We start from the raw sequence: 9,883 nt of genomic DNA, 5'->3' as shown, positions 1-9,883 counted from the left end.
GGGTGACCCATCACTTTTTTGTCCTGAGTTGATTTATAAGACTTTTGAAAAGGTTCATATCATAAGGAACTGGTTACGAATGGCCTATAGTCGGAAAAAGTCTTATGTCGATCATAGGAGAAGAGATTTGGAGTTTGAAGAAGGTGATAAGGTATATTTGAAAATTCTCCAATGAAAGGGGTGGTTAGATTTTGCAAGAAAGGGAAATTGAGTCATCGTTATGTGGGTCCCTGTGAAATCTTGCAAAGGATTGGTAAGTTTTCCGATGAATTAAAACTTTCTAGTGAATTAGCTTCAGTTTATCGAGCTTTCCATGTTTCTATGTTGGAAAGTGTATTGGTGATACCGAGTCCATTTTTCCTATTGAGGGTCTTGTGTCAAGGATAACCTCTCTTATAAGGAAGTTTCGGTTCAAATTCTTGATAGGCAAGTCAAGAATTTGAGGAATAAAGAGGTGGTTTATGTAAGGTGTAATGGAAAAATTATCTAGTTGAGGGTGCAACATGGGAGACCGAGGCCAACATAAAGTCCCGTTACCCTCATATTTTTGAGAATTAAGGTTAGTCATTCTTTTTAATAATATAAATATGGCTAGAAATTGAAGTTTCTTGATTTTTGGGTGAAGTTTTTCACATTATGCATTTTTTAAAACAAATATTATAGTGAAGTTACTGTAGTATTTCTTTTACAAAACTTGAAATTTCGCCTTTTGCTTGTTTTGAGTTATGTTGTGCATTTAGATATGGTGAGTCTTTATGAAATTTATGTAGCATGTTGTTAAGTTGAACTTTGTGCTAATTGACTCATGTAATGTATGTTGAGCTCAAAGTGTTGTGATAAGGAAATGCCTCATGATGAAGTGTTTTGAGCCTTATGTGTGGTAATATGAGTTTTGATATTTGCCTTGTTGAAATGACATGATTTATGTTGATTTGATATTGTTGAGTGGTTAGGCTGCTAGTCTTGAGTCTATTCCTTCCTTCAAAAGAATTTTACTGTCATTCGGGGACGAATGTTCCTAAGGGGGGGATAATGTAACACCTTGAAAAATCCAAGACACATTGTAAAGCATAACATAGGTGTCGTAAAGTCTAAGTACAAACTCCAATTTTAATAAATATAGGTCATTTAGGAGGTTTAAGAACCAAAATGTCCAAGAATGTTCATGATGTCTGGGAAGTTGGTTCAAAGAGATGTTAGTGTGCCTTAGCTTATTTGACTAACTTTTAGGAGTCGAAAATGTATGAAAATTGCTGGAAAGGTAGCTAATAGGCGTTTGATTTGTTTAATGGTTGAAACATCCAGGTACGACTCCTCAAGGACCAACCAAAGGCCCTTAGAAGGACCCTTGCAGTTTGATGCAACACTGCATGGCAGTGTGCATCAACGGTACAAAAGAAGGCCCATGTGTGGATCGACGGGGCGTCGATACCACCGTCGTCCCACACTTAAGTTGGTGGAGTAGGCCTCTTTACCGGCACAACCTTTGAACTCATCGACGGAGTGCAGAGGTGCAAGATACGGTCCATGTGTTGATTGATGAGGCGTTGATGCCACAGTTGTCCTACACTTAGACATTTGGAGAAAGCCCCTTGCCTACACAATCTCTGACCAAGACGACAGAGTATAGGACGGAAGGGGATATCCCTCGACTCACAGACGGCCCGTAAGCGGGGTCTCGTCATTGAGGGTCCTAAGTTGCTTCATGTTTTTAATTAAGTTAATTTAATTAATTAAGTGGGTTAGGGGTTAGTTGGGGATTAAAGTGACACTAATTAAGTTTATTAAGTCCCACTAGAAATAGCCTCAACCCTAATTAACCTAAGATCAACTCAAAAATAAACTCTTTTCCTTCTCTCTTATTTCTCTCTCTACATGAACTAACCATTGAAGATTACCAAAGGTTAGGGTTTGGGGGCTTGAAAGGGACGTATTCACCATCAAATTGTTGACAAACGTTAAGTTATGTGTTCTATTCACCTTTGAGACTCTTTCATCCAAGGGTTCCTTCAAAATAGATTTCATAAGTTGATTTTTCTTATGGGTTTCATTCAATTACAAAATTGAAGTTATGGATTGAGTTGTTAATGTTTTATAAGGGTTATATTGAGTAGATTAACATGTAATTCAACTTTTTAATGGTAATTGTTGATGGTTTGGTCTAAATTGAAGAATATGGTCCTCCATCCCTAACCCTAGTTTGTAATATTGATCCATATTGTATTATAATCATTCAATTGATTTATTTGTTGATTAGATTTCTATCCTATGGTGTTATTATGATTAAATTAAGATGAATTATAGGCCTATGACTGTAGTTTTTGAGATGTGATTTAGGTGATGAATTATAATGTGAAATTAGCCTATGTATCTTGTCTTATGTCGTGATCTAGTGTTGAATCGTGTTATAGAGATGCAATTGGCCTTGTTATCTAAGTTGTTATCATTGTGTGATGATGTTACTCCCCAAATTGGGTTGAGTTATGGGTTGATGGTAAGACCTTGATGATAGACTATGAGGAAGACTTGGTAAGTCTTAGGAGCTCTATCTTTACTTCCAATTGTGATTAATTGTGTTATGTCATGATATTACATTGGCGTATGACTTAAACTAGGATTATAGGGTGGTATGATGTTGAATTGAAATGTCCTGACTAAGTTGTGAGGTTGATTAAGGTGTATGTGATATAAGGATGGTGAAAATTATCAATGTGCCTTGATATGCTATGAAATGCTAATGTTTTAACTCACTGATATGAATTGTGATGAAAGAACTTATACTCATACAATTCTTTTTGAGATATTGATGATGATGATTATACAAGGGGTAGACCCTATGGTTTAAATTAATATATGATTGATAATTAAAGGCTTGAAGACATTTCTAAAAGGGACTCTATCTTAGCACCGACTGAACTAGATTAAGGAATGTCCCTTCCCACATAGGGAAGGTAGGAACACTTTATTACTCTTGAAAATGGAGACTATAACGCATGGTGCACAAAGAGGATCCCAACTATATCTCGTAGTTCTTGAACTATGTTGCCCGCATAAGAATACTAGCTAGTGGATCCACGTAGTTCTTATGATCCATGTTTTTGTACTATCTTTGCAAGTAGTTTGCTTTCTTTCGGTGTAAGGTTTTATGACACCGGATTCCACACTAGCTCATGTGATCTATGTCGGGTAGGGAAAGATGTTCCGAAAAGGTAAAACGAATTCAAGGACTTGCTCTAACTTGGATAATTTAAGAGGTCTAGCTTGGTCTAGGTAGGGGTATGGGCCTCTACCGAAACTTTGCATTTCATAGACTTGAGGGGAGTCTTAGGAATAGGTTCTTATATATGTTTATGTCATGATAATATGTGATTTATACATAATGGCCATGACATATTGTTGATAATATATGTTGATTAGTATATTTATGCATATGCATTGGGTTAAAATGTTAATATATGATGAAATTTAAACCTAAATGCCATGATATGTAAAGTTGGACATTGATCATGTTTTCTTGTTGAGGATACTTTATTGAGTAAGGTTATGGGGATTGCTTGCTCATTCCACTTGTTGACTTGATAAGGACTTGTGACTAGTTGTCTTGCTTGTTATGATATGTTAGACTCTTATTCATTCTTGTGATATTATTCCTTTATGTTAGGGTTGTAGTAAATCATGGTTTTCAAGTATGTTGGGATAAGTATTACTTGTTGAGATAGTAAGCATGTTTGGTTGGTTTATATGACTTACTTGACTTTGCATTAAGTCCCTAAAGGGGTAAAATGACATGTTTTGACTAAAAAGTCCCTCTTAGCATGTTTTGCTTGTGTATACTTAGTACATGTGGAGTACTAACCCCATTTTATTCCCTTTCCCAAAAATTTTAGGTTCCGATCGTTGAGGAGTTTGGAAGGTGAAATTGTGTAAGTCTTGGATTCTTCCTTTCAACCAAGTAGGGTAGGTCCTCAACTTTCGAGGGCAATGCCATCTTCTAGCTTATGGATTTTGTTATGATCTTATTTACTATTTCATTCCTTTCCTTTTTAATTGAGTATTGTACTTTCCTATGACCTATACATGGCTTTGTTGGATTGATGTAAGGTCTATTCCCATATTGTGATAATCGTTTTGATTATATGAGATGGGCCAATCGTTGAGACTATTTCTATATTTTTCGTATATGTATGTGCAATAAAAGTAGAAGGCTATGTACCCTTTCTATACGAAGAATCTATGTAAACTCAATATGAATATATATAATATGTGTATGTAGGGATCTGTGTAAACCTCCAAGTAGTGATAATGGAAGTTTTAAATTTTTCCGCATTTTTCACCTATGAATGTAATGAAGTGAGACTAAGAGGGTAGTCTTATTCCTTAAAAAGGACGATGACGCCGGTTACGTCTAGGGGGTAAACACGGATGTGAAAATTCGGTTAATTTCATTATAGGCTAAATGTTTGATAATTTGAACAAGGCCTTATGATCCTTCCCTAGTCATCTAACACAGATTTCTTTTTATAGGACCAACAGGGAAAGTTCTAGCTCGGTACCAACAGTTGAACACTCAAACTTCTCACAATCTCTTGACACTTCATTGCCCTATCAGATTATTAGATTTTCCAATTTTTTTTTGTTTTTTTTAACCCTTGGAGGGGTAGGGGCTGAGCGACACCCCTAGGCCTTATCATTAATAACAAAAACAAAATACAAGGAGGGGGGCATAAACCTAACCTCCAATCCTAAAGTGGTTTGGAAATCGACTTTCCAAAGGAATGTCAACTCCTCCCCTTACATAGAAAGATGAAACCAAAATACTAAGCACCTAAGGAGAGGACTCCTCTCGTTACAAAGTATCTAGGAAACATAAATTAGGGAGACTCTCCCTTTACAAGAAAGTCTATAAAATTACCTATACCCCTATTCAAAGTAGCTATACCATTTGAGTATAGCCAAGCTGAAAAGGTAATTACATCAAGGAGGATCAAATATCTTTTTAGTCTTCTTTCTTCTAAAGCTTGGCATGTTCAGAAGGTCCATCCGGTAGTATGCTTGAGCTTCTTTGGGTAGTTGGGTGCTGTTGAAATACAGTTGAGGGCCTGTTGTGCAGTGGCTGTGTTTGGAGAGTTAATCGGCTACCCAATTTGCTTCTCGAAAGATATGATCACACTTGAAATTATGAGTTTGCATGATAAGGTGTTGGATTCTCTCAAGTTGATTTGTAATACTCCAATGATGGACTGTTTTTTTGGATATCCATTGCACGACCAATTGAGAATCCAACTCCATTATTATATTTCTGTAGCCTAATTCTAATGTCCAAGACAGTCCAAATAGAGCAGCCTCAGTTTCAGCTTTGTTGTTTGATCCATCTCCAAGAGGTGTTGCAAATGCCAGCACCAATTTGCCTTCTTTGTCTCTGAGTATACCCCCAGCTCCAATCTTTCCCGGGTTAGTGAGAGCGCTTCCATCTGTATTTATCTTAATCCATTCTTCCGGAGGTCTGTTCCATGCTACCTTCCACACTTTGACGCCATGCTTGCATTTTTCACTTGTTTGGATGAGAGCTGTCCAGTTAGCAGGCCACTTAATGTGGGGGAATGCATTTTTCAGCATCTTGAAATTGTCCTTGTAGATTGCGTATTTAACCCGGCTGATGTTCGTTGCTTTACCTCCGTATTTGCATGCGCATCTGTTCTTCCATAAATTCCAGCAGATGAAGATTGGAGTAGTTCGCAATATGAGTTGATGGCCTGCATTTCGTGGCCTAGCAGTCCACCACTGTCGCAGCCTTGCCTGCAGTGATGGTTGCTCTGCCTGCAGCCCTACATTTGTTGCGAAGGAATGCCAAACTCTGCCTGCAAACTGTCCTGAATTGAAGGTGTGGTCAATGCTATCCATCCCTGCTCTATCAACACAACAAAAACATGGTGATGGCTCAATGCCAAAGTTAGCTAATTTTTCATTAGTGGGGAGTTTACCTTTTAAGGCTCTCCATAGAAGAAAAGATGATTTAAAAGGAATGGAATTGTGCCATAAATGGGAGAAGAAAATGTTCTTAGCCTTTTTGTTCCTGATCTCCTCCCAAGCAGACTGGCAACTGAATTTGCCATGGCTATTAAGCTTCCAAACATGCTGGTCTGGCTTCTGCTGTTGATGAGGGATTTCTGTAGCCATGATGCTGGCTAATTGACTTGCAGGGGCCTGTTCTAACAATTTTCTCTAGATCCAAGCACCATTTTCCTAGAAATCTGCAACCTTGGTGTTGTTGAGCCTGATATTGGGGCTAGTATGCTGAGTAAGTGGCCCTATGCCCAGACAATTGTCCCACCAAAATGAACAATTCCCGGTTTGAAGTTGCCACTGAATGTGCTGCTCCACCTGCTGTCTAGTAGCTAGCATGCGTTTCCAAGCTAGGGATTCTCCAGTGTCCCATTTTTTACTTACCGGATTAGATCTTTGACAATATTTAGCTTTCAAAAAGTCTCCAAACAAGGTTTGCTTTGTTCGGAATGTCCACCATTGCTTGAATTTGAAAGATTTACAAACATCATGTAAGTTTCTCATCCCAATCCCCCCTTCCTCATACGGATAACTTAGATTCTTCCAAGAGGACCAGTGGTATTTTTTGCTATTGTTCTGCCATCCCCAGAAGAAATCCGCAATAAGCATTGGGATCTGGTTGATGATTGTATTTGGAGGGGTTACAGCAGTTAGAAGGTGTATAGGTAATGCCTGGAGAACATGTTTTGAGAGCACAGCCTTTCCACCAAAACTAATTTGCTTAGTTTGCCAACCTATAATTCTGGAAACGACTTTGTTAATGAGATCAGAAAAGTAAACATTCCTAGGTCTGCCAACAAATAAAGGACAGCCAAGGTATGTGATAGGCCCCTGTTTCTGTTTAAAGCCAGTCAACCTTTTTATTCTATCCCTAGTGCTATTGAAAGCACTAGGGTGTAGCATAAAATGGATTTTATCTCCATTGATGAGTTGCCCCGAAATCTTTTCATATTCCTTTAAAGTATCCATGAGAATTTTCAAGGTTTTACACCTTCCGGAAGTGAAAAGAATAATGTCATCCGCAAAACTTAGATGATTCACTTGAGGCCCTCTTTTCTCCATGATGAAGCCCTGATAATCCGGATGATTGTGAAGCCTATTGAGAGATCGCGATAATACTTCGGCACCTAAATTAAATAATGCCGGTGAAAGAGGATCACCTTGTTTGAGACCTCTAGTAGACTGAAAGAAGCCATATCTTTTGCCATTGATAATAATAGAATACCAATTGTTGGCCATAATTCTCCAGCACATATCAATAAACATCTCATTAAACCCCATTTTCCTTAGTACTAAGCAAATATATGACCAAGAGACCCTGTCATAAGCTTTTGCCATGTCGAGCTTGATAATCACATTACTTCCAATATTGGGTTTCTTGATTTGGTGAATGATTTCCTGAGCAAGCATGATGTTTTCAGAGATGCTTCTCCCTTTCACAAAAGCAGATTGGTTAGTGGAAATCAAAGACGGAAGGATAGGACTAAGTCTAGTACTTACTAGTTTAGATATGATTTACTAGTAAAGTTACTCAGACTTATTGGTCTAAACTCCGTAAGCTTGTTTGGATTATTCACTTTTGGGAGCAACACTATGCATGAATGAGAGAAGTACTTAGGGATCATTTGGCAACTGAAGAAAGCATGAAGTACCTCTATCAAATCATTCTTGATGATGTTCCAACACTTCTGGAAAAAAATACCCATTCATACCATCAGGGCCAGCTGCAGAGTTAGGATTCATGGAAAAAAAATACTTCTTTAAGTTCATCCATATCTGGTAACTTTGTAAGCTGGGTGTTTTGGTCCTGATTGACCATATTTGGAATGCACTCCAGATTATGTTCATCAATGAATTTATTCTCTCCTGTGAAAATGGTATTGAAGTGTTCACAAGCCTCATGAGCAATATTATTCTCACCTTGTACCCAATCCCCATTTTCAGTAACAATTTTGTGAATAAATAGTTTCCTCCTCCTTCCCCTTATAATGGAATGAAAATATTTGGAATTGTTATCCCCATCTTTTAACCATTGAAGTTGAGTTTCCTGCTTCAGAATGGTATCTTCAAGTTTGAGGAATTTTATATATTGAGCATTTAGTTCATGGAGGGTACTCCTATTTGAATCAGATTGGTTCAGGATGTAATTTTCTTCCGCTTCATGCACTTGTTCCTCATACATCCTAACCTTATTAAATATATCCCCAAATTCCTTCCTAGACCAAACACTAAGGGTATTAGATATTCTTTTCATTTTCTGGTGGAATTGCCACATAGCATTACCCTCCACAGGTCTATCCCAGCATTCCTTAACAGTAAGAATAAAATTACGATTGTCAATCCAACAGTTAAGGAATCTGAAATATTTGATGTACTCAGATTCATTAGATACCATTTCCAACAATAAAGGACAATGATCAGACCCCGTAGTTGATAAATGAGTTATGGTGGTTTGTGGCATCTTTTCTAACCATAAATCATTAACCAAGGCTCTGTCAAGTCTCTTCCAAATTCTGTAAGTAATGCCCCTCTTATTAGACCAAGTATACTTGTGACCACTAAAACCTATGTCAACAAGACCACAGGCTTCAATAGCAGCAATAAAATCCATACTCTTCTTCATATTGTACGGCAGACCTCCTAGTTTTTCCTCCACATCAGAAATAACATTGTAATCCCCCACAGCACACCAAGGATTGATATTTATAGAGGCATGATGAAGCAATTTCTCCCATAAAGGTCTCCTTAGGCGATCTTTGCATTTTGCATAAGTAAAAGTACTAGTAAATTTGTATTGTAACTCATTGTGTTTCATGTCACAAGTAATTTGCTGTTCATCTTCATCAAGAATATTACAGTCAATATCACTGTTCCAAAAAACTCAAATCTTACTATTACAATTACTAGTAGCATTATCCATGTTCAATTGCACTTTGAAGCTCTGGATATTAATACTATCTGAGAAAGGTTCCAAAATAGCAATAATTGATAAATGGTGCATTTTCCTAAGCATTTTGAGTCTTTCCAGAACTCCTTGGGTGTTGATCCCCCTCACATTCCATATGATTGTACTAATCATTGGGAAGATTTGGATGAAAACAACCTGGTGTTGGGTCTGCCAGCAGTGACAGTGTTGGCGTCTTGTTTGGTGAAATGAAACCTATCCTGTTGGAAACTCCTTGGAGATAGGCTCTGGTTCTTAGTAACCTGTTGGATCTCCCTTTCTATTGTCTGATCCTTGTAGGGACTGAAGGACCTAATAAGGGCCTCACTAGTATAATCATTATCATAACATTCATCTAGAGAATGATCATCCCCAACCATTTCATCTTCAGAATTAAGGACAGCATATCCATCCTCCATAGGCTGTGGTAAAACTTGATTTTTTTGTTGCTGTTTATCAGGCTAATCTGCTGTGGATGGAGTCATATATTGGATTTGTAATGGACGGATATCCAAACCATGGTTGTCATCCACCATTACAAATCTATTACATGATTCCTCCCTCATCCCCTGCTCCTGCTCACTATCCCTGTTTTGCTGTTTATTTTGCCTTCTTTTTTCAGCTTCCCTTTTTTGTTTACTAGGCTTGTTTTTACTCTTGGGAGTACCTTCAATATCAATATTACCACTTTGTTCCCCTTGATAAGTACCCTCCTTTTCTCAGTTTGTTGTTGCACAGCTTTTTCCTTAGCATTCTGTTTGCAGCTGTTTCTGTTTTGAGATTGTTGTTGAAGATGTTGATCCTGCTGTTTCAGAGTATTATTGGCATACCTAGGGGTTCTATGGTCAATCCTATGGTCATGATTCAACCCCTCAT

At 37.8% G+C, this 9,883-nt stretch overlaps 1 protein-coding gene across 1 annotated transcript; it reads right to left on the bottom strand.

Annotated features, from left to right (window-relative positions):
• Positions 1-6,243: 6,243 nt before the first annotated feature.
• On the bottom strand, positions 6,244-9,426 carry LOC107003747. Its single transcript, XM_015202039.1, has 3 exons — positions 9,167-9,426; positions 7,820-8,930; positions 6,244-7,461 (listed from the first exon to the last, which is right to left on the bottom strand). The coding sequence occupies exons 1-3, from the start codon at positions 9,424-9,426 to the stop codon at positions 6,244-6,246; spliced, it is 2,589 nt and encodes an 862-aa protein (XP_015057525.1).
• Positions 9,427-9,883: the final 457 nt, after the last annotated feature.

This window comes from Solanum pennellii, chromosome 11, assembly GCF_001406875.1.
Source record: "Solanum pennellii chromosome 11, SPENNV200".
Taxonomy (NCBI): Eukaryota; Viridiplantae; Streptophyta; class Magnoliopsida; order Solanales; family Solanaceae; genus Solanum; species Solanum pennellii.
This window is presented reverse-complemented; position numbering and strand designations above follow the sequence as displayed.

Bases quoted from the DNA above. Each gene is read 5' to 3' on its own strand.
- LOC107003747 (XM_015202039.1), bottom strand. From the start codon at position 9,426: ATGGAGGATGGATATGCTGTCCTTAATTCTGAAGATGAAATGGTTGGG. The intron at 8,931-9,166 runs GTTGTTTTCATC...TTTTTGGAACAG, and splicing joins GCTGGCAGACCCAACACCAG to TGATATTGACTGTAATATTC. The intron at 7,462-7,819 runs GTATTTTTTTTC...ATGCTTGCTCAG, and splicing joins ATATGGATGAACTTAAAGAA to GAAATCATTCACCAAATCAA.